The following is a 22,734-nucleotide window of genomic DNA, read 5'->3' on the forward strand; positions in this document are numbered from 1 at the left end:
CAGAATTATGAAAAGTATTACTATCTAAGGCAGGGAACACAAAAATCCCATTTCTGACTAGATAACTAAATATAATTCTTGTCTAATATTATAACTTGCAATATCTTGCAGACACAGAATGTTAAAGAATGTGATTTTATGCCTGTGGTTCCTTTTTTGTGGTGTCAGTGTGATCATACATAAAATGTGTAAAATAGATCTTCACAGGATAGAAGAAAAATGATACAGAGGCCCTTGCTTACCCTTCCAAATCATTAAAACAGTTAAGAATAAACAATAATACAAAATGGAATTTAGTTTGTAAAATAGTATGTCTGTGACTTAGAAATAGACACAAGAAGTTAAAGCTAGTTCTGTTATTTTATGTCTATAGGACTTTTTCTTGCAGAAATGTTTTTCAGATTCCTATCTAGGAAAAAAAGATGAGAGGCTACAATATTAAAACTAGTCTGTGCTTGTAGCTAGTTACAAAAAGGAATAGCTAGAATACTAGCAATGACTGTCTATTCGTAAGATATCAAAGAGGATTTTTGTCCCTCTCCAATCCTAAACATAATACTAATTAGAAAAGTCAGGCGGCGCCTGTGGCTCAGTTGGTAAGGTGCCGGCCCCATATACCGAGGGTGGCGGGTTCAAACCCAGCCCCGGCCAAACTGCAACCAAAAAATAGCCGGGCGTTGTGGCGGGCGCCTGTAGTCCCAGCTACTCGGGAGGCTGAGGCAAGAGAATCACTTAAGCCCAGGAGTTGGAGGTTGCTGTGAGCTGTGTGAGGCCACGGCACTCTACTGAGGGCCATAAAGTGAGACTTTCTCTCTACAAAAAAAAAAAGAAAAGTCAGGAATATTCCACAATACCCCCACCAACAATTTTTTTTAAAAAGCAGTTCAGAAACAAAGGGCTACATCTTAGACTTTATTCGCAGATAAACGGGAAGCATTTCTGCTGCTTTGCTTTCCATCTTTCATTTGGCAGTTTTCCATTAGAATGAAAATAAGACCCAATGATACTTGACTCTCTGAAATGCTGTAAAAACTATTATAAACTCCACAGTCATAATTAGTATGTTTAAAAGTCCTTCAATATAGAATTATGAATATATCTTTATATAGATCAAAAGTTATCTTTTAAATGCAGATTGGAGTTGGGATTTGAATAACTATATTAGAAATGTTGAAGAGGGTTCAGAATTAAAAACTCAAACTATATTAGAAATGCTGAAGAGGGTTCATGGGCAGCACCTATGGCTCAGTGGGTAGAGACCTCACCCATACACTGAGGGTGGTGGGTTCGAACCCAGCCCCAACCAAATTGCAACAAAAAAAATAGCTGGGCGTTATGGCGGGTGTCTGTAGTGCCAGCTATTTGGGAGGCTGAGGCAAGAAAATCGCTTAAGCCCAGGAATTGGAGGTTGCTGTGAGCTGTGATACCACCGCACTCTACCAAGGGCATAAAGTGAGACTGTTTCAAAAAAAAAAAGGGGGTTCAGAATTAAGAAGTCACTAAAGTCATACAGTCTAATAGCTTTAAGCTATGTTTTATAATTCTGCTTTCACAACTTGATTTTAACAGTTTCTGCTTTTTGTTTTAATTTTTAGGCAGAAATAAGCCTACTTGCTTATAAATAACACAGAAGTAATGTACTTTTACAACTACAGTGGCAATAGTAACCTTGTTTTTTGGTCTTTTAAAAACTAAATTCAGGGGCGGCATCTGTTGCTCAAGGAGTAGGGTGCCGGCCCCATATGCCAGAGGTGGTGGGTTCAAGCCCAGCCCCGGCCAAAAACCACAAAAAAAACCAAAACTAAACTAAATTCAATTATTTCAAGTGCTTTAAAAAGTTAGATCTTAGAAATAATTTCATTATGTTCTGCTGGCAATAACACGGATCATTGGGAAGCTGATGTACAGCTGACAGGATCTGACTTAGGATTTAAATACATATTGAAGTTATCAGGTCAGCATCACTTCAAACTCTCCAGGTGGTTATGATTCTGCTCAAATCCAATAGCACCGTTACTTTATTGGAAAGGAACTTCAAAAAAATAACAGAGAAGCTTTTAAAGATGCCAAACATAAAATTCACTTCTCGAAGTCCATAGAAAAAATAGGACCCATTTCACCTGGGAAGAGTTCAATTTGATTCCCAGAGGCATAGTTTCCAGCAACGGCTGGTTCATTACTGAGTGAGTACACAGCTTAAATGGACAGATTTCTGATGGGGTTACTCCTTTTTTGGTCATATATAACAAGTCTAATTGGCATAAGAATACATATTGCCAAATGTATTATTATTTTTAAAATGTGTAGTTAAATAGGAAAGCACTAAATAGAATTCATCCCTTCTACATAACTGCTAAATGAAATTCACTCCACACCATAAGAAAATAAAGCATGTTGGGAGAAAACATTTAATCCTGATTTCAGCTCAGTGAAAATGGCACGAAAGCCATCTTTTTGAATTGCATATAGCTGATTGGACACCTGGAAAATATTTAAAATTAGATACATCGGGAATTTTGTTGATTTGAGTTGTTGTGGTATTACTATTTCCACTCACCAGCTCGAAGGGGTCGTGGAACTCCCCCAACAAAGATAGTTTTTCTGGGGTCCAAAGGCTGAGAACCATCCATTACAAAGTCACTGTCACTTAGGTTCCACGGTCGAATTTGCACCTGAAAAAAAGTCGTTTACTTGGTCCTTACTTCATTTCCATCAACCCCAAATGAGAATAAGATGACTAAAGACAAACCCATTGACTTGTGCATTTTACAAAGTACATGACCCCAGTTAATGAGTTAATGTAATCTGCATTAAATGCCTTTCAATAGAACTCAGAGAATCTACTTACAGGTACTGTACTAAACACTCCAAATACATATACCATGAATATTCTGCATTTTGAATTAGATTTATTTTACCACATGATAGAATAGAGTGTTTACAACCTACCATGGTATACCACTTAGCATTTTAAGAATTCATACAAAGAAAGGGAACAGGAGCATTAAGGAATATTTTCTAGCAATCCCTGTAAGTCTGGCTTTTCACTTCTCACCTCCCTCCAAAATTAAAACACCTTATCTTTCAGCAATATGATTTAATACAGTTAGCACTCAACAAGTTAGCACACAATTACCAGAGATACAAACACTGAAGCACTTAGAGTGTTTTATCTCTTTGTGATTTATCTAATTTCCTTAGACCAGGATGATTAAGTAAAGGTAAGCCTAGAAAATGAAGTAAAATTTTAAAGAGTAGAAAAAGAAACTTTTATGCTGTACTTTTTTCCATTTGGTAATTTTTCTTCACTGGGACTCTGCTTTAGTGCCCATAGTTTGTACTATTATTTTTATTTTTTTTTTTTTGAGACAGAGTCTCACTCTGTCACCCTCAGTAGAGTGCCATGACATTACAGCTCATAGCAACCTCAAACTCTTGAGCTTAAGAGATTCTCTTGCCTCAGCCCCTCAGGTAGCTTGGGACTATAGGCACCCACTACAATGCCCAGCTATTTTTGTTGTTGTTATAGCTGTCATTGTTGTTTAGCAGGCCAGGGCCAGGTTCGAACCCACCAGCCCCCGTGTATGTGGCCGGCCATAACCACTGTGCACAGGCGCCAAGTCTCACAGTTTTACTACTGTATCATACAGGAAAGGTACAGTATTTCATTAGAATCTTAGCCTTGAAACATATTCCTTTTAGTCATAGCTGAATTATCAAAGAATATCTCAAGACAAAACAAAAATACAAAAAAACCCTCTTACATCTAAAGGTTGAGTTTTGCACTGCCTAAAAACCAACCAGTTAGGCAGGCAGCCATATGCTCTGAGAAGCCACTGAGTACAGAAGGGGAACCTGGTGTCTGTCCTCAAGAAACATGCTTCTCCTTCCCCACACCAATTAAAATAGAAAACAAAACACTTGATTTTTCATTTCCTTAATATTAACAGAATTCTTTATTTTCCGTATTGCTCAAATATCAACACTTAATGCAAGGAAACACATCAGATGATTTCTTACGTGGCTTGGCTTATACCCAGGAGCACTTCCAATCAAAAGGTAGAATTTCTGCCAATTACAGTTTCAAAACCCCTTGACTGGACCCTAAAACTGGCATTGCTCATTTAGAAACAGTCTACACATTCCTTAGGATTCCTACAAAATTCACCTTTTGCCTTTCATGACACTGTTGCCCTCATCAGTTAGCCAAGAGCCACAAAAACTCCATTTCTTCCCTAGACTCTAAAAACTTGGACCTGTTTACAATTCTATTAACATTCAGGTATTTGTTCCATCTTTACTGTATGAAAAAAAGAAATCCAGTTGTTTCCTTATAAAATTTGGTCTGTTTGACTAATTTATCATTCCTTTGACATTTACCACAAAGGCAAATTCATTAATACCACAAATTACCACTTTTAAATGCCTTAATGAAGGCCCATTACTGATTTTTATTTTAAGACAATTTTTTGATACTGTAAGAACAAGGATTTTATTGTTGCTGCACTCCTTCCCCACCCCAAAGAAGAAAGATGTATCTTTTTCTAGACAGAACTCTCTCTTCTAATTTCTTTTTTTTTTTTTTGGTTTTTGGCCGGGGCTAGGTTTGAACCAGCCACCTCCAGTATATGGGACCAGCGCTCTACTCGAGCCACAGGCGCCGCCCTCTCTCTTCTAATTTCATTCTTAATAAAGTAGTTATAGCAGTTTCAGCACCTGGTAAAGTAATTTCAGTCAGTTTATGTTAAATTGACTTTAGTCATGAATCACTTTGTTTTAAAAAATGAAAACAATTCCATAGCATTCATAGTGGTCTGTTTTCATTTAACCAGAAATAACCGGAAATAAAGCCTTCTGTAACAGTTGAGGATTACTACTGCTCAAAAGAACTTTGCAAAAGATCTCACACCTTCCCACTGACAGCTTTCATTATTGCCTTTTCTCTCCTGCCCCCTACCCCCTACCCCCACCCTCCACCTTCACTTCATCACATCACACACAACCCATTCCTTTACCATATTCTTATACTACGGATTAGGTAAAAATACAGGAGGAGGGCTCAGAACACAGTACTGATTAAATCCATTCACAAAACCTTACTGCCACCAGAAAATAGCTGCTCAGGGCTGGCACCTCTATAGAATTAGAGAAACATCAACATAAGACAACATCAGCACACTCTATAAACTAAGCAAAAAATAATATTTGTACTAAGAAGTTTCACTCACACTCCGATTTCTCTCTGAAATATAAGCTCTTTCTCATACAAGGCCTATATTTCTAACTTGTATGACGTCAGTGCCTACTATCTGTATTCCATCTTTCTGGACTTATTCTTGGGATACATTTTCTGGTTCTGATATATATATATATATATATATATATATATATATATATATATATATATATATATATATATATATATATATATATATGTTTCTCTACCTTATTATAATATTATCTTTATATGCTGCCTCAATTATTTTGTGGAAAGGAGCATAAATAGAAGAACGGCTTTTTAATTATCTTTGGTTTTTTATTAATTATTTTGGAGAATAGATGAAATTAGAACTCAGATTCAATATAAATTTCCCCTGGCAATATAACTTTTACATATACAATTGGTTCTCTGTATCTGAGGGCTCCACATTCACAGATTTAATCAACCTTGGATAGAAAATATTTTTTAAATAAATATCAGTACAATAGTAAAAATACAAATTTTTAAAATGATAGTATAACAACCCATTTACATTGTATTGGGTAATCCAGAGACAATATAAGTATACAAGAGGATACACATAGGTAATATGCAAATACTGTGGCATTTTTTTTTGTTGTTGTTGTTGTTTTTTTTTTTTTTTTTGTAGAGACAGAGTCTCACTTTATGGCCCTTGGTAGAGTGCCGTGGCCTCACACAGCTCACAGCAACCTCCAACTCCTGGGCTTAAGCGATTCTCCTGCCTCAGCCTCCTGAGCAGCTGGGACTACAGGCGCCCGCCACAACGCCCGGCTATTTTTTGGTTGCAGTTTGGCCGAGGCGGGGTTTGAACCCACCACCCTCGGTATATGGGGCCAGCACCCTACTGACTGAGCCACAGGCGCCGCCCAATACTGTGGCATTTTATATAAGGGAGTTGAGCATCCCTGGATTTTGGTATCCTCAGGGATCCTGAAATCAATCCCCCACGCATACAAGGGAAGACCGTGTAGAAATAACTGTGTATGTGTGAGTGAATGAAACAACTCTTCCAGTATATTGTCAGGTGCACTATACTCTGGGCAGAAAAAAGACATCAGCATCCCAAGAACAAGCATCCAGACATCACCAAAAGATAGTGAAGATTCCCTTAAATTATCCTGACAGGATAACAGCACTCCTTCCTGGAGTAACCTGACCACATTTGTTTACAAAGGTAACTCTAAAAAGAGGTGCTATGTTTGGGACATTTGGGATATACCAGCACTCTGGCCACATCCTATATTTACAGCAGGAGTCACACAAAGTCAAATGCCTGCAGGGCTGGACAGGCGACACAAATGTGTCAAACACCAGGACAAAGAATGCAGGCCTTCTCAACTCCACCAAGTAGTTACCATTTGCAAATGTGTTGTCAGACATTTTCTATTTTTCAAGACCTGCTAGAAATTCAAATTTTTCTTTTCTTTTCTTTTTTTTTTTTTTTTTGAAAGAGACAGGGTCTTGCTCTGCTACCCAATCTAGAGTGCCATGGCATGGTCATGGCTCACTGCAGCCTTGAACTACTGTGCTCAGGTAATCTTCCCACCTTAACCTACTTAGGAGCTAAGACTATAGTATGTGCCACCATACCTGGCTAATATTTTATTTTTTTGAGACAGAGTTTTTCTCTGTTGCCCCAGCTAGAGTGCAGTGGCATCATCAAAGCTCACTGCAACCTCAAACCTCCCATGTAGCTGAGATTACAGGCACACGCCACACTAATTTTTCCACACAATTTCTTGGTAGAGATGCGGTCTCACTCTTGCTCAGGCTGGTCTTGAAAACTTGAGCTCAGGCAGTCCTCCCACCTTGGCCTTCCAGAATACTGGGAGTATAGGCATGAGCTACTGTGCCCAGCTCTGGCTTTTTATTTGTCTTTGTAGAAATGAGGCTTGGTATGTTGTCTAGACAGGTCTAGAATTCTGGTCTCAAAAGATCCTCCTGCCAAGGCCGCCCAAAATACTGGGATTACAGGTGTTAGCCACTATGCCTATCTGTAGCAATTCATGTTTGTATGTGAAACATCAAGTTTCTAAAATGTTAGGAACTAATTCAAATGTTAAAAATTATGATAGGCTGGGTGCAGAGGCTCATGGTTTCTAATCCCAGTACTTTGGGAGGCCAAAGAGGGGCAACATAGCGAGATCCTGTCTCTATACAAAAGAAATCACTATACAGGTTAAACAAAGCTATTTGGACACCTTATTTATCCCATAGGCCCCAGCCTATGATCTTTGACTTGAAGGGTTAGTTACCATACAGCTCACAATGAAATGTTTTGCTCCATTAGCACTCACAAGAGAAAATACAAAAAAGGTTTTCCTTTAGTTTCTTTTTAAAGCATGTATTCCTTTAGAAGCTATCATGAGGACCATGACATCTACTTTTGGCTGAATTGTGTGTCTTCTAAGTTCTGATCTTCTAAATCAGTGATCTGCTTTATACAACTGTTTATCTCCAAAGGCAAAATTTTTTTAGATAAAGGCAAAAACAAAATGCAAAGCTTGCTGGTATAAATATACTAATTTATACCACACTATGACTTTAACATCAGTATTCAAGATATCTAAAAGAATATGGCATTAATAGTATCAACAGTTAGTAGTGAAAGGACTAACTTTCCTTTTTAAAGTTTCCCGAAGTTTATTCTGTGGAATGCCTAGCAGTCTGGGAGGCTTGGCTCTTGTAGCTCAGTGAGTAAGGTGCCAGACACATACCAAAGCTGGTGGGTTCGAGTTCAGCCTGAGCCTGCTGAACAACAATGACAACTGGAAACAAAAAATAGTCCGGCATTGTGGTGGGCGCTTCTAGTCCTAGCTACTTGGGAAGCAAGAGACTCCCTTAAACCCAAGAGTTGGAGGTTTCTGTGAGCTGTGATGCTACAGCACTGTACCAAGGACGACAAGTGAGACTCTTGTCTTCAAAAAAAGCAATCTGGGAAAAGTACAGATTTTCTTTTCCTTTTGGAGTTTTGTGGCATCCATCAATATAATTAGTTAAAGGCTCCAAGAAATTCTACAGAAATCTATTTAATGTTGTTTAACCCAGCATTTCCAAAATTATTTCCATATAATCTATTTTTGCATGACATTTATTAATTCCACGCTTTAAATAATATTGCCCTATTATCTCTTATTTATAGGTATATGAAAAGTTGGCATAATAGCTGGACATGATGGCTCATACCTATAATCCTAGTGACTAGGCAAGAGGAGGCTAGGAGTTCAAGACCAGTGTGGGCAATATAGCAAGACCTCCATCTCCAAAATACTAAGAAAAATTAGCCAGATGTGGTAGAACATGCCTGTATCCCAGATGCTTATGAGACTGAGATGGGAGTATTGGTTAAGCCTACAGTTTGAGGTTGCAGTTAGCTATAATTGCACTGGTATACTCCAGCCTGAGCAACAGGGAAAGACCTCATTTCCAAAAAAATTAAAATAAAAGGAAAAAAAACTTTGGCATAATATAATAAGGTAATGACTAGTTGAATAAAATGTTTCAGAAACTTTGCTCCAGCCCAAGTCTTTTCTCTCTCTTTTATTTTTTTATTTTTTATTTTTTGAGACAGAGTCTCACTTTGTTGCCCTGGAGTTGAGTGCCATGGCATCATAGCTCACAGCAACCTCAGACTCTTGGGCTCCAATGATCCTCATGCCTCAACTTCCCCATTAGCTGGAGCTACAGGTACCCACCAAGACATCCAGCTATTTTTTTCTTCTATTTTTAGTAGAGATGGGGTCCACCCTAGCTTAGGCTGGTCTTAAACTCCCGAGCCTAAGCAATCCTCGGCCTCTCAAGAGTGTTAGGATTACAGGCGTGAGCCACCACACCCAGCCTACCCCAAGTCTTTTCCTCACTTATTTCCTGCTATTGCTCTGAAAGGGTTGCTTTCATAGAAATTAACCTTAAATGGGTAAAAGTATAGTAAATGTGAATATTACATATTCAAAGAATTGAAAAGTTTTCTGACTAAACTGCATAGATATGCTGCCAAACCAGTTTGACTACTTTATCATCAATAAGGAATAAAATAATTATAGTTCTATGTAAAAACTAGAGTTTCATTCTATTTAAAACTAAAAGCCACTTAACAAGGATAACATTAGGCCAAGTGCTAGGGAAAAAATTTAGGAAATGCAATAAGGGGGGTCACTTCTTTAGACAGAAAGCTATATGGCTGGGCACAGTGGCTTATGACTGTAATCCCAGCACTTTGGGAAGTCAAGATAGGAGGATCATTTGAGGCCAGGAATTTGGGACTAGCCTGAGCAATATAGTGAGACCCTATCTCCCCCACAGTTTTGTTTTGCCTTTTTTTTTTAAGACAAAGTCTTAGTAGCGTACCGTGGCAACATAGCTCACTGCAACCTCAAACACATGGGCTCAAGTGATTCTCTTGCTTCAGCCTCCAAGTTGCTGGGACTACAGGCACCCGCCATAATGCCTAGCTATTTTTTAGAGACAGGCAATCCACCTGCCTCAGCCTCCCAGAGTGCTAGATTACTCTGGTAAGGTGTGTGCCAAAGTACCCATCAAAAAACATAGTTTTAACAAGAACAATTTTAAAACATAAAACTCAAGCCTTCAAATTTCTAAACATGACTAAATCTCCCTATAGCTCTAGAATTCTCCCAGTTTAGACCACAATGTAATTTAGATATCCATCTACCAATGTCATCTTGCACTCATTTTAAACATCTCACCCTATACTTTATCCCTGCCTGGTCACCTCCTTAGGTTACAACACCATTACATACACACCCCACTGCATAATGCATTTGTTTTCATATGTTCATCTCAAGGCAGCTCCAAAAAGCAACCAAACTGTTCAGTGTCTATAGTGCAAACAGGGGGCCAGCTCAGGAAACTACCCGACCAGATTCCCTCTCAGTCATTTGTTCTCTTTCCCATAAAGAACTTGCCTCAGAGCTCAGCTCTTCCTGCCTCTCCCACCCAGACTCCTCTGGTTTCCTTTTTCTTCTTTTTAGTACCCTTCAAACTCTAGCTCTTTAGGAAAAAGTCTCCATTTTTCTCTCTGTAATCCTACAATCCCTTTAGTCTACATGAATCAGAAAAACAATACTGCAGAACTATCAGGACTGCTCTCCCCAACAGGCAGCAGCATCCCAGCTCATCCCAATAACCAGGATGAGTCAGCTAAACCTAGGTCTGCTGACATACAGCTGCAACAGCACAGTTGCAGTGGCAATGAACCCAGACCCACTCCAGCTGTCAGCAATTCTATTTTAAGCATCATAGAATGACTGGAGTGCCCCCAGCAGTATCAGAAATAAACTAGTTTGTGGTTTGTAAGGCATCTTTATCTCTTCAATGGTATAAGGAGTTGATTTATTACTAACCACCAAAAAAACTAACAGCCACACAATAATTGTGGTTTGGACTCTTCAAAACACATTCACGTTTGGTATCTCGTTTTGATGTAATTTTTACCACACAGCTCCCTAATGAACAGGTCAGTCAATTTCTAGGAGTTTAGATGCTACATATTGTTCTCAAGTGCCACTCTTCACCTGTTGGTGAGGAAAAGGAGATGCCCCGCTGTCCCTTCTGGGGGTAGTGGAAAGAAAAGAACCTAACAGATGATTTGAGTCTTTAGCCGCAAAAAGGATTCTGTATCTTGGGTAGCTTTGGGGCTTCCAGGGAGAATTCATCAGGCCTCAAGGGAAAAGCTATAATTCTCACTCTCAGACTATTCCTCCATTTCCTTAGATATAAGTAGGCCCTAGAGAACCTCATCAAAATAGCCATGTTTCTTTCTAGACAGGAAAACAAAAGTAACCCTGAGAAATTCTTTCATGCTCTCCCAGGATGCTCCAAGTCTACCATCAGGTTTAGGAAACAATTTAGACATGAAAAGAAAACCTCTGCCACCTGCACCAAGCTGCAGAGCCCGCCTGATGCAAGGACCTGCAGCTACTGGCGAGCAATTCAAACACAGCCCTCAGTATGCTGTTTTATAAGGCTACCAGTGGAGAAACAGAGCAATGTAAACTGCACTGTGAACGTTCTTATCTATATCTTTGCACTATGCTTCATGTAATAAAGCCATTATTAATTAAATGTTATAGTCAGATGGCTCAAATCCTCGCCTTCTCTCAAAAGGCCTACCTGACTGGCTCAAGAACATGTGACCACTCTGCCCTTTGAGCACTTCCCCTCACTGCAACTACTTCCTATGACACGTCTATCACAGCAGCTGTGGCTCCTTAGTTCACTTACTGGCCACATGTCTATTTCCCTCCACTGGACTCCAGGATCCTCTAAGGCTGAGACGACATACCTGTGTGGATCCCAACTGCCCAGCACAGTACCTGACCTTTAGTGAGCACTTTGTGTAGATTTGGCAAGTAAACAAAGGCTTTCCTGTATATCCATGCCCCTTGAAGGTAGTTTTCAGCAGAGTGAAAAGAGTGATCTGAGCTGTAGAAAGGCAGCTGCTGGCTGAGTGAGGTGGCTCATGCCTGTAATCCTAGCACTCTGGGAGGCCAAGGCCAGAGGATCACTTGAGCTCAGGAGTTAAAGAACAGACTGAGCAAAAGCAAGAGCAAGATCCTATCTCTACTAAAAACAGAAAAATTTCCAGCTTGAGCAAGAGTGAGACCCTGTCTCTTTTCTACTAAAAATAGAAAAACCAGCCTGGTGTTGTGGCGGGCACCTGTAGTCCCAGCTATGCAAGAGGCTAAAGCAGGAGGATTTCTTGAGCCCCAAAGTTTGAGGGTGCTGTGAGGTATGACACCATGGCACTCAACCCAGGATAATAGAATGAGACTCCATCTCAAAAATAAATAAATAAATAAAAATAGAAATAGAAAAATTAGCCAGGTGTTGTGGCAGGTGCCTATAGTCCCAGCTACTTGGGAGGCTGAGGCAGGACGATCACTTGAAGCCAGAAGTTTGAGGTTTCTGTGTGCTAGGCTGAGGCCATGGCACTCTAGCCTGGGCAACAGAGTGAGACTGTAAAAAAAAAAAATAATAATAGGCAGCTGCTGGACATTTTCTTGTGGGATCAGTGCATGGAAATATAGTATGTTTGGTCATCAGTGGCTGCTCAAGGGCTTGGACTTAATCAGCACAAATTTCTGATGCCACCAGATAACCCACTCAGTGATGGGAATTACCTAATGTTCATCATTACTGCTGATGCTTCCACATTACTTAGAAAACGTAAGAATAATAGCTGATTCCCTTTTGAAAGAAAAAAAGACACTGCCAGCACTTGTGAGTACTTACATCGTACCACTATGCTAGGCATTTATTTTTCTTTTAGCCATGCTGGCTTCCGAATGTGCTAGGCATTTTACACACAGTGACATTAAATGTCACCACACATAGGCTCTAAAAATTATCTCTACTTTAGAGATAAGGACGCTAAGTCAAGTCATCTGAGGACTGAATTCCAGGTTTATCTGATCCAAAGTCCAAATATAGCCTTTCCACTGCAGTCATGTTGTGTGTCTGCAAAGCAACCTGCCCTCCTGGCTGGTGGCCACAATCATAGCTTTCAGATAGGCTCCTGGACAAGTCAAAATGTATTTGAAGCGATTAACCACTCACTTCTCTCCAAACTCATTTTGCCCATTTTTGATGCATTAAGAAATGACCAACACACATCTTAGATCTAGTAACAAACCCAGCAGTTAGAAAAGCTCAAGAAGAATGATACAGCAATGAAATCAGCACTATATTCAGCTATTTTAATTTCTAGGTTCAGGCAATCCTCAGGCAATCTCCTCAGGCAAGCTTACATCCCAGCCAGACAATTTCATCTGGGGGCTACATAAATGTGTATTTTCAGCTCCACGGTACTAGGACAAGGATGTTGTTACTGGCATACTGATTATTAAAACTATTGAGAGGAAGGCACACATAACATTTCAGGTTGCCTAAGTTTTTCCTGGGAAGAAGCCTATTCTTTGAGTGAGTTTCATGGAATACTAATTTCACAGGAATCTGTGCAAGTAGTGTCCCCAAAGCAGGTATCCAAAATGCTGGATTAAACAATTTTATACAAATTTATGTTTTAAGACTTCTCAGAACCTTAATGTATCAATGTTTCCCAAAGTGTTTTTGGATACAGAACCCTATAATAAGGGGGGAAATGGATATAAAACGCACAAAGGAAGTGCTCAAAAAAGGACAACTACTATTATGAGCAAAACTATTGTATTCTATGATCATCTCAAGAGACCAGCCTTTGGACAGGAGTTCTTCAGAACACACTTTGGAAAACACTGAATGTGATCCTTTAAGGGACAGCTTTGGCTGTATTGTCTATTAGCTACCATTTAGTACATGCATCATCTTTTAGATCTCCCTGGAAAAGAAATATAGCTTCCAAAGACTCAAGCACTAAAAAACTCTGCAAATTTAGAGACTTCGGACAAAAAAATAGGGTTTATTATGAGTAAGAGATACTTCTCTCATTTTAGAAAAGGAATTCCTTCTTTGGGGAAATTCTTATGATGAAAGGTACCCAAATCCACAAACTTAGGCCAAGAATTCAAAAAACAAATCAAGATGGCCAGAAATGCTAAAGATTTCCTAGGAGGGATATTACACACAGGCTGATATGATCATGAATTCTATGATGGACACACAAAATTAGTTTGACTGGGCCAAGGTGAAATTATAGTTATGTTTTAGGAAGTAATAGGTGGATAATGAAATAGTAAAAATACAGGCGGCGCCTATGACTCAGTGAGCAGGGCGCTGGCCCCATATACCGAGGGTGGCAGGTTCAAACCCAGCCCGGGCCAAACTGCAACAAAAAAATAGCGAAGCGTTGTGGCGGGCGCCTGTAGTCCCAGCTGCTCGGGAGGCTGAGGCAAGAGAATCACGTAAGCCTAAGAGTTGGAGGTTGCTGTGAGCTGTGTGATGCCACGGCACTCTACCCGAGGGCGGTACAGTGAGACTCTGTCTCTACAAAAAAAAAAAAAAAGAAAAAAATAGTAAAAATACCACAAAGGACTGAGGAAATCAGTCAAGGTGTCCTATACCTTAGCTGCTACCTACTCCCAATTTAATTCCTCTCTATTCCGTTTCATACATTTGTACTCCATCTAACCAACCTAAATGTTCTCCATGTCACACAATTTTTCATTTCTTTATTCATTTTTTTTGCCTTCCCCTAAAATGTCTACTCTCCATGCCTTCACCTTTCTCTTGGCCAAGTCCACATTCTCTCCAACCTTCCAGACCTCATTCAAATGACACTTCATCCAGGAAGTTTCTTTCATCATTCTAAGTATACATATGAACTCTCCAAAATACATGTACCTTACTTTCTTTTTTTTTTTTTTGTAGAGACAGTCTCACTGTACCGCCCTCGGGTAGAGTGCCGTGGCGTCACACAGCTCACAGCAACCTCTAACTCTTGGGCTTACTCGATTCTTCTGCCTCAGCCTCCCGAGCAGCTGGGACTACAGGCGCCCGCCACAACGCCCAGCTATTTTTTTGTTGCAGTTTGGCTGGGTTTGAACCCGCCACCCTCGGCATATGGGGCCGGTGCCCTACTCATTGAGCCACAGGCGCCGCCTTTACTTTCATTGTTAAACTTTTCTTAATTTGACAAATATTTGAGAACCTCTTATGTGCCAGGCTCCACAGACATTCTGTACATTTGTATATCTAACCAGTATACTATTCACTTTTTGAACACAAGATTTATGTCAATTCATAATAAATTCACAGTAATCAGCACTGTGCCCTGACACTAGTAGAAACTCAAACATAGCTTGAAGGTACACCGTTTTGAAAAGATGGTTCTGTGGGACTGGAGGGAGCTATAAAATAGGTATGATTCCCAATAGATGGTATAGTGATTAGGGAAGGATTCATGAAAGGGATAGGATTTGAGAGGAATCTTGAAATAGGGTAGGAATTAGAAATTGAGAATGGAGCAGAAATATTTCAGTTTGTTTAGAACATGGGGTTCAGAAGGAAAGCAGAAAAAGGGATAGTTGAAAAAAAATTGAAGCCAGACAAGGAAGGTCTTAAATCATGGGCAAAAGGTTTTGGATTACTTTTGTAACTAAAGAGGAATGCTTAAAAATGCTAGAGATCCTGAATGGGGGCAGGAGAAACCAGAATGACAGACATATTGGCTGGAATTAAACACAGAAGAATTAAACCAGTCTTTATTTCCAAGTTCCTTATTTTCACCATTCCTTTCAATTTTTTTGATGTTTTAAATTTGATTTTTAATTAAAATCATAACTGTATACATTTACGGGGTATAATGTGATGACTGATATACAATATGGAATCAGTTTGACTTAAGCATTTCTTTTCAATTTTTGTTTTTCAAGTTTTAAGCAATGATCATGTTACCTGAACAATAACATAAACAAGAGACCCCACATAAGCACACTTCCATTTGGTAATACAGTGCTTAAATAAATATACAACAAAATCAATGTCATACGTCAGGATACATAGAAGTTGTATGATATAAACTGTAAGGAGAAGGAAGCAGGAAACTTCTGATACTTCCTTTCAAGGTGTTTGCTATGTCCCACATCTCTGGCTAATGTCTTCTTTAGAGCCATTAACATTTCCTTTTCAAGGTTACTCTTTTTCACCTCTATCTCTGCTAGATCTTCAAGGTCTCTTGCTCTATCAGCTTACTGTCTGAACCTTCAGGTTCAATCTATTTATATATTCAAAAAGTAGAGTCACGTTGATGCGAGAGATCATTGTCTACAATGTTGGCCTACTTTACTGGAAGCCTGCACATGGACACAGCTATCTTTTGATGTGCCTGAGACACCTGAGGTATGGACTCCCTTCGCTGGAGGAGGAAAAAAAAATCACAGATAAAGAAGCTTTGCAACACAGCTCCTGCTCTTGCCAATTTGTCTTGCCAGTCTTTGGGTAAATATAGTTCCTTCTATTATCTTTCAGGACCAAACCCATACAGACAACAGTCTGAGTAGAGTCATTTAATGAAAGGTAATCACTGACCAAAAATATCTCCCTAATACAACCTGAAATCCACTAATTTGGAACTAATTTGAATTAAAATATAAACATGATATTGAACAAGACAGGTGAAAGGAACCCTTGCCATTAGGGTTTGCATTAGGAAAAAAATCTGATTAACCTGATATATTCAAAGGGACGAGAGTTTGAGGGAAAGGGACGATAAAGAAAGACAAAAGGTAGAAAATCTTCAAGGTCATTTTGGAACATGGTTTATTTTTAAGGGGAAATCCAAGAAGGGTCGGAGAGAACTAAACAACAGAATGAGGGTACTGAGATCCTAAAAGGTAGGGAATGAAGGCTACTTAAACCAAGAGGTAAAAGCAAGGAAGAGCCATAGCTCAAAAAAAGTTTGGTGAATGAGCTCCAGAGATTGACTTTGCCTTGAGCTATTGCCAAGGTTCTCATTTACTCCCAAGGTTCAACCCAGCTCTTTTTTTTTTTTTTTCCCTTGTCCACAATGAGGTGGAATGTATCAGAACGTAGGTAGGGAACTATGATCAAATGGGGCTGGGAGTGGTAGATATGAAACTAAAGCCAAGGAAGAGAAGATTTCAAAAATGGACCTGAAAGAGCTAGAACCCAAAATGTATCCAGTTCATTAAAATTATGCATTTGGGGACTTTTATGTTTCTCATTCTAAGTTTTTTTCCCCCTTTTTCTTTTCAGATGTTCTAACCATTCTAAGTTTTACTCAAACTGTTTATACTGGAAATTCTGAGTATTTCTGGGTCAAAGAAATGTGTGACTGGCAGTCACCATCCAAAATTCACCAAGCTGCAATAAAACTGCTGCTCTTAAGCTCAGAAAATGAAAACTGCAATAAGGCAGAAATTTGCTGAAACACATAAATGAAAGTTAGTTTCCCCACAAACGTTTCCAAAACAGATAATCTATTGTTAAAGTCCTTCAGGTCAAGGGTAATACATGTGTTTAGAATTGAAAATAACAGTGCTGGTGTTGCCTCCACATCACTTCCATCTGCAACTTCTGCTGCTCGTTTCTCTCTTAATAAACATCCCGTCGAGCTGAGTCCTTGCATACAAGACACACTATCTTCCTTCCCTACAGAGCCAATGACACAATGCTTCCAAAGTACATAAGCCCTACATGCTCATCTCCTGTCCCTTTGCCTCGATTCAGTAGCTTCTTAACTTACTATGGACATTAGTACCGCAAAGTGTACTTCTATACCTCTGCCATTTTATATATAAAAATACATATCTCTACATGACCATATCTCCACAGAGCATGACCAAAGCTCTGTGGAGGTTGATCAGCTACCTGTCAGACATCTAATAGGGGTACACACTCTCTCACTCACCCTACTCCAAAGAGGCTTAGAGAAGTTATTTCAGCTTTGTTGTCATTTATTCAGATGAAACACTACACATTTCCATTATTTTAGCCCCCATGCCTCCCACATCATATACAACTTCTCTACAGCGTTTAAATAAAGATCAAAGTTAACAAAGGTTCCCTACCACCACCACCCCCCACTGCTTTCTCCTGTTTTTTTCCACTTGCACAGCTATCCTAATCAACATTGTCACTGTTACCAAAATTTGGCAATAGTCCCAAACTTTGAAAATTATATGAAAATTATATAGTGGCACTTTTGCTTTGGCTAAAATCCTTGCTTATTTTTCTGCATCATTTAATTACTCTTCTATGACTCAAAATCCCCATTCTTTAGTAGTTCCCTCTTCTACTTTATTTATTTATTTACTTATTTATTTTTGGAGACAGAGACTCACGCTGTTGCCCTGGGTAGAGTGCCATGGCATCACAGCTCACAGCAACCTTCAACTCCTGGGCTTAAGCGATTCTCTTGCCTCAGCCTCCCAAGTAACTGGGACTACACGTGTCCGCCACAATGCCTGCCTATTTTTTGGTTGTAGTTGTCACTGTTGTTTGGCGGACCCATGCTGGATTCGAACCCGCCAGCTCTGGTGTATGTGGCTGGTGCCTTCGCTGCTTCAGCTACAGGCACTGAGCCCCCTCTTCTGATTTAAATGCTGAAGTCTCCCCCTATGGGTGGCCAAGTCCCAATATCACTCTTTCCCAACCAACTGTAAACCCTGTTCTAGATGTCATCATCCTTCTCAATAGATCAGGTAGCTGATCTCTAACCTTGCTCTCCTGAATCCCACAGCACTGTACCAGACTGGTAACATCAGCCACTTAACATTTGTACAAGTCCCTGATTCTACCACTTTCATATTCAATTTCTTCTTATCTGAGGCTCTCATCAAGCCAGAGAAGAGTGATTTTTCTTCCATTTTCCAGGTAAGGAAACCAAAATTCAGAAAGGATTAGGCAACTTGGTCAAAGCCAAACAGATAGGTAAATGTTACAGTTAAGACTCAAACTGGGAACTTCCATATCCAACCCCAATTATTTCCCCATGCACATTTCTGTTTTTTCTTTTTTCTTTTTTTTTTGTGACAGAGTCTCAAGCTGTCACCCTGGCTAGAGTGCTTTGGTGTCACAGCTCACAGCAACCTTAAACTCTTGGGCTTACCGATTCTCTTACCTCAGCCTCCCAAGTAGCTGGGACTATAGGCACCTGCCACAATGCCCAGCTATTTTTATTTTTATTTTTTTGGTTATAGTTGTCACTGTTGTTTGGCAGGGCCGGGCTGGATTGGGACCTGCCAGCTCCGGAGTATGTGGCTGGCACCCCAGCCGGTTGAGCTATAGGTGCCAAGCCCCCAGGCACATTTCTGAGAATAAATCTAATTGCCAAGCAAACCACACTCTTCTGGTGCAAATCTTACAGGGGCTGCTGCAGGCCCTGTGGTATATAGCGCTCTGGTTTCTTGCCACTTCCACACCACTATTTATACTCTATTTTCTACTCTATGTTCAAGCCTGACTACACAAACTCACTCCACTCCCACTCTTGCCAACTTTCCCTAGACTACTTCTGCCATGTTAACCAACTTCTTTTCTTCTGCTCTAAATATGGTCTTGTCCCTTCTCCACTGATACCTACCTCTCTTGGAGAAAGGAAGCAGTATTCCTCCCTTATCCAAGGACTCACACTCTGGCCCAGAAACCACAAACTCTTAACCACAAAATCTGTTTTAGGGTTTCAGCTCTATGTTCTCTGTCTTTCCCCTCTCCTGCCTCACTAAAATTATCCATTTTAGAGTGTGAGCTCCTGGCCCAGAAGGCTCTATTTGGCTAGCTATGGGTATCACCCAGCACAATGCCTTACACTGAAAGGCACATAAGCATCAATAATTATGATCTTTTTAAAAAATAAATCGCTCATGTCCTTGATCTGAAATAATGAAAGAAAGCAGCTGCCAAACGTGTAAGAGCATTATTTATCTCAATTCAGAGTTTCTGAATAGGAATTACCTTAAAAGAGAGCTGTAAAGTGGAAGATAAGGGCACATGTGTTTATACATGGTTCCAAAGGTATAAAATGAAATACTGAATAATTTATTAGTTTCCCACCATCAGCAACAGTCCAATTCTACACATAGCTAGGTCAAGCTAGGCAAGAAGATCCTAAATACTAGCATGTCCATTAACAGGAGGAGGAGATCAGCTATTCCAATTGCATGTGTGCTCTGGAAAAGCAACAGCTGCCTGTATGTTACTTACCGGCTTATCCTTGATGGTGGGGCTTGACACACACAGGTATAGTTTCCCATCTTCTTCTAGGCAGGCGTCTATCAAAGCTTGCACTGAGCTCTCCTCCTGGAACAGCAGAAAAGCATAGCCTTGGAAAGAACAAAAAAGGGTGGGGAGGAATCAGTCAACTAAAGTACCAATTAAAAAATGTTGGCAGATTCTTACTAAAATCTAAGAAGCTCAAGTGGAACAAAGGAACTTGAGGCTCTCATGTGCCAGGCACTATGTTAGTTACTCATAGACACTGCCTTGTTTCATTTTCATAATTACTCAGGAAAGCAAGTTCAGAACACCTCAGTGGAATTTCCACTAAATAGGTCAGGTTGGCTCGGCACCTGTAGCTCAAGCAGCGAGGGTGCCAGCCACATGCACTGAAGCTTATGGGTTTGAACCCAGCCTGGGCCTGTCAAATAACAATGACAACTATATCCAAAAAATAGCTGGGCATTGTGGTGGGCACCTGCCGTCCCAGCTGCTTGGGAAGCTGAGGCAAGAGAATCACTTAAGTCCAAGAGTTGGCGGTTGCTGTGAGCTATGATGCCATAGCACTCTATCAAGGGCAACATAGTGAGACTCTGTCTCAAAAAATAAAATAAAATAAAATAAAATGGGTCAGGTTATCCTTAATATGGGCAGGTAGACTCACCCTTGGCCTTAACCATAGCTAACTAGTAGCCAGAAGATTCAAGCATCACCTGCCCTCCAATTTCACTAAGCTCTATGCTTGCCACATGCTACAGCAGGGATGAACCTTAAAAATGGAAGGTTAAGTGAAAGAAGCCAGACAAAATAAATACGAATATGTATGGAATGGGCAAATCGATCAAGACATAAAAATAGATTAGTGATTGCCTATGATTAGGCGCTGGAGGGAATAGGTATGAGTTTCTTTGGGGTATGTTAAAATTGACCATAGTTATAGTTGCACAACTCTACAAACATACTGAAAACCACTGAGCTATACACTTTAAACTGTTAAACTATATGATATGTGAATTGTATTAAATCTCAACAAAGTTGTTTTTAAAAAAAAAAAACCAACAATAGGCTGGTGTGCCTTTACATATTGCTTTTGATGATGGTATTCTCTTTTTCTTCCTGAAATGTGGGCGCTAAATGCAGGATTTCCACAGACATACCAGTTTTGCTCTGTTTAATTTTGTAAAATTTATTGAGCAACTATTACAAGCAGGACACAATCTACAGATTATAAGAAAGCTAAAATGAGCAAGACTAGGGCCCTGATATCAAGAAACTTATAAAGTAGCTGGGTACAGTGACTCATGCCTGTAATCCTAGCACTCTGGGAGGCCAAGGTGGGTGGATGGCTTGAGCTGAAGAGTTCAAGACTAGGGCGGCGCCTGTGGCTCAGTCGGTAAGGCGTCAGCCCCATATACTCAGGGTGGTGGGTTCACACCCGGCCCCGGCTGAACTGCAACCAAAAAATAGCCAGGCGTTGTGGCAGGCGCTTGTAGTCCCAGCTACTTGGGAGGCTGAGGCAAGAGAATTGCTTAAGCCCAGGAGTTGGAGGTTGCTGTGAGCTGTATGATGCCATGGCACTCTACCGAGGGCCATAAAGTGAAACTCTGTCTCTACACACACACACACAAAAAAAAGAGTTCAGGACTAGCCTAAGAAAGAGCGAGACCCCATTTCTAAAAAAAAAAAAAGCCAGGCATTGTGGGGAGCGCCTGTAATTCCAGCTACTTGGGAGGCTGAGGCAAGAGAATCACTTAAGCCCAAGAGTTTGAGGTTGCTGTGAGCTGTGATGCTACAGCATTCTACCAAGGGCGACAGAATGAGACTCTGTCAAAAAAAAAAAAGAAAAGAAAAGAAACTTACGAAGTAGATGAAACAGATATTTAGATGATTAACTATTCACTAGAAAGCTGAGGGAGATAAATAAGGACAAAAAATGTGCCACGAAAGTCCTGAGGAGCAAAGACCCTGATTGGGAGAATCAGCAAAGAATTCAAAAAGAGGACAAAAGATATTCTGACACTTGTTGCCACACTGGAATTAATGAATGACAATTGAGCAAAGGCCCATCAGGAATTAGTCTAAGCCTGAGTACTTAACTATTCAACCTTTCTACAACCTTGCTAGCTTTGCTAAATCTCTCATGTACAGGACATTCTCACCCATCAAAGATGTTTAATTCAGAATAAACTGGCTAAGAAGCAAAACTCTCTGAAGTCCTGGGCAGCACAAAATGGCAATGGATATGGCTATTCTTTTTCTTAGCCTTTTCTCTAACTCCTTAACCAATATACATAGCATCCAAGGAAACACTGCAGGAAAAAGACCAGCCAGTTCCAGCACATCAGAGAGTGGCTAATGCCACAGGCAGAAGTCCATACACAGAGGTTCCAAGTTGAATGGATGGGCATCTAGCTGCAAGAAATGCTGCTGAGGTGGAAGGACCCTCAGCTGTTTTCTGGGCTTTAGCCCCAGGCTAGATGGGTCAGAGGATTCAGCAGGTGGCTAGGCAGGAAAAATAAAACCTAACTGCAAAGTCAGAAAAGATAATACCTCATTTCTTCATATCCTCTTTTTTGCAAACAATATCAAACTATCACTAAGTCCCAGTGAATGTATTAAAAATTCAGTGTCTTCATTTAATGTGAGAACATTAATTCCACATGCCAAAGAGAACACTAAAAATGAGCAGGTTAAAAAATGCAAATATCACAAAGAGGATGTCTCAGCAGATTCTCTCAAACCTCTTGAGTTACCAGCGTAAATACTGATACAGATGTTCCACAAAGGTCGTAAGAAGCACATTAGAGATCTCACCCTTAGAGGGGGTGTATATACTGAACTACACACAGGCACATCAA

General features: G+C 40.1%; 1 protein-coding gene across 5 annotated transcripts in view; it reads right to left on the reverse strand.

The window, feature by feature from the left end:
* CPEB3 (cytoplasmic polyadenylation element binding protein 3) overlaps positions 1–22,734 on the reverse strand; it is a 190,859-nt gene that overhangs the window by 36,462 nt on the left and 131,663 nt on the right. For all 5 annotated transcript variants that reach the window (XM_053582708.1, XM_053582712.1, XM_053582710.1 and 2 more), the window contains 2 exons: positions 19,865–19,983; positions 2,558–2,672 (listed from right to left, as the gene is read on the reverse strand). In XM_053582708.1, coding sequence (XP_053438683.1) covers positions 2,558–2,672; positions 19,865–19,983 — 234 coding nt within the window. The remainder of the gene's footprint in view (positions 1–2,557; positions 2,673–19,864; positions 19,984–22,734) is intronic.

Source organism: Nycticebus coucang, chromosome 3 (assembly GCF_027406575.1).
Source record: "Nycticebus coucang isolate mNycCou1 chromosome 3, mNycCou1.pri, whole genome shotgun sequence".
NCBI lineage: Eukaryota > Metazoa > Chordata > Mammalia > Primates > Lorisidae > Nycticebus > Nycticebus coucang.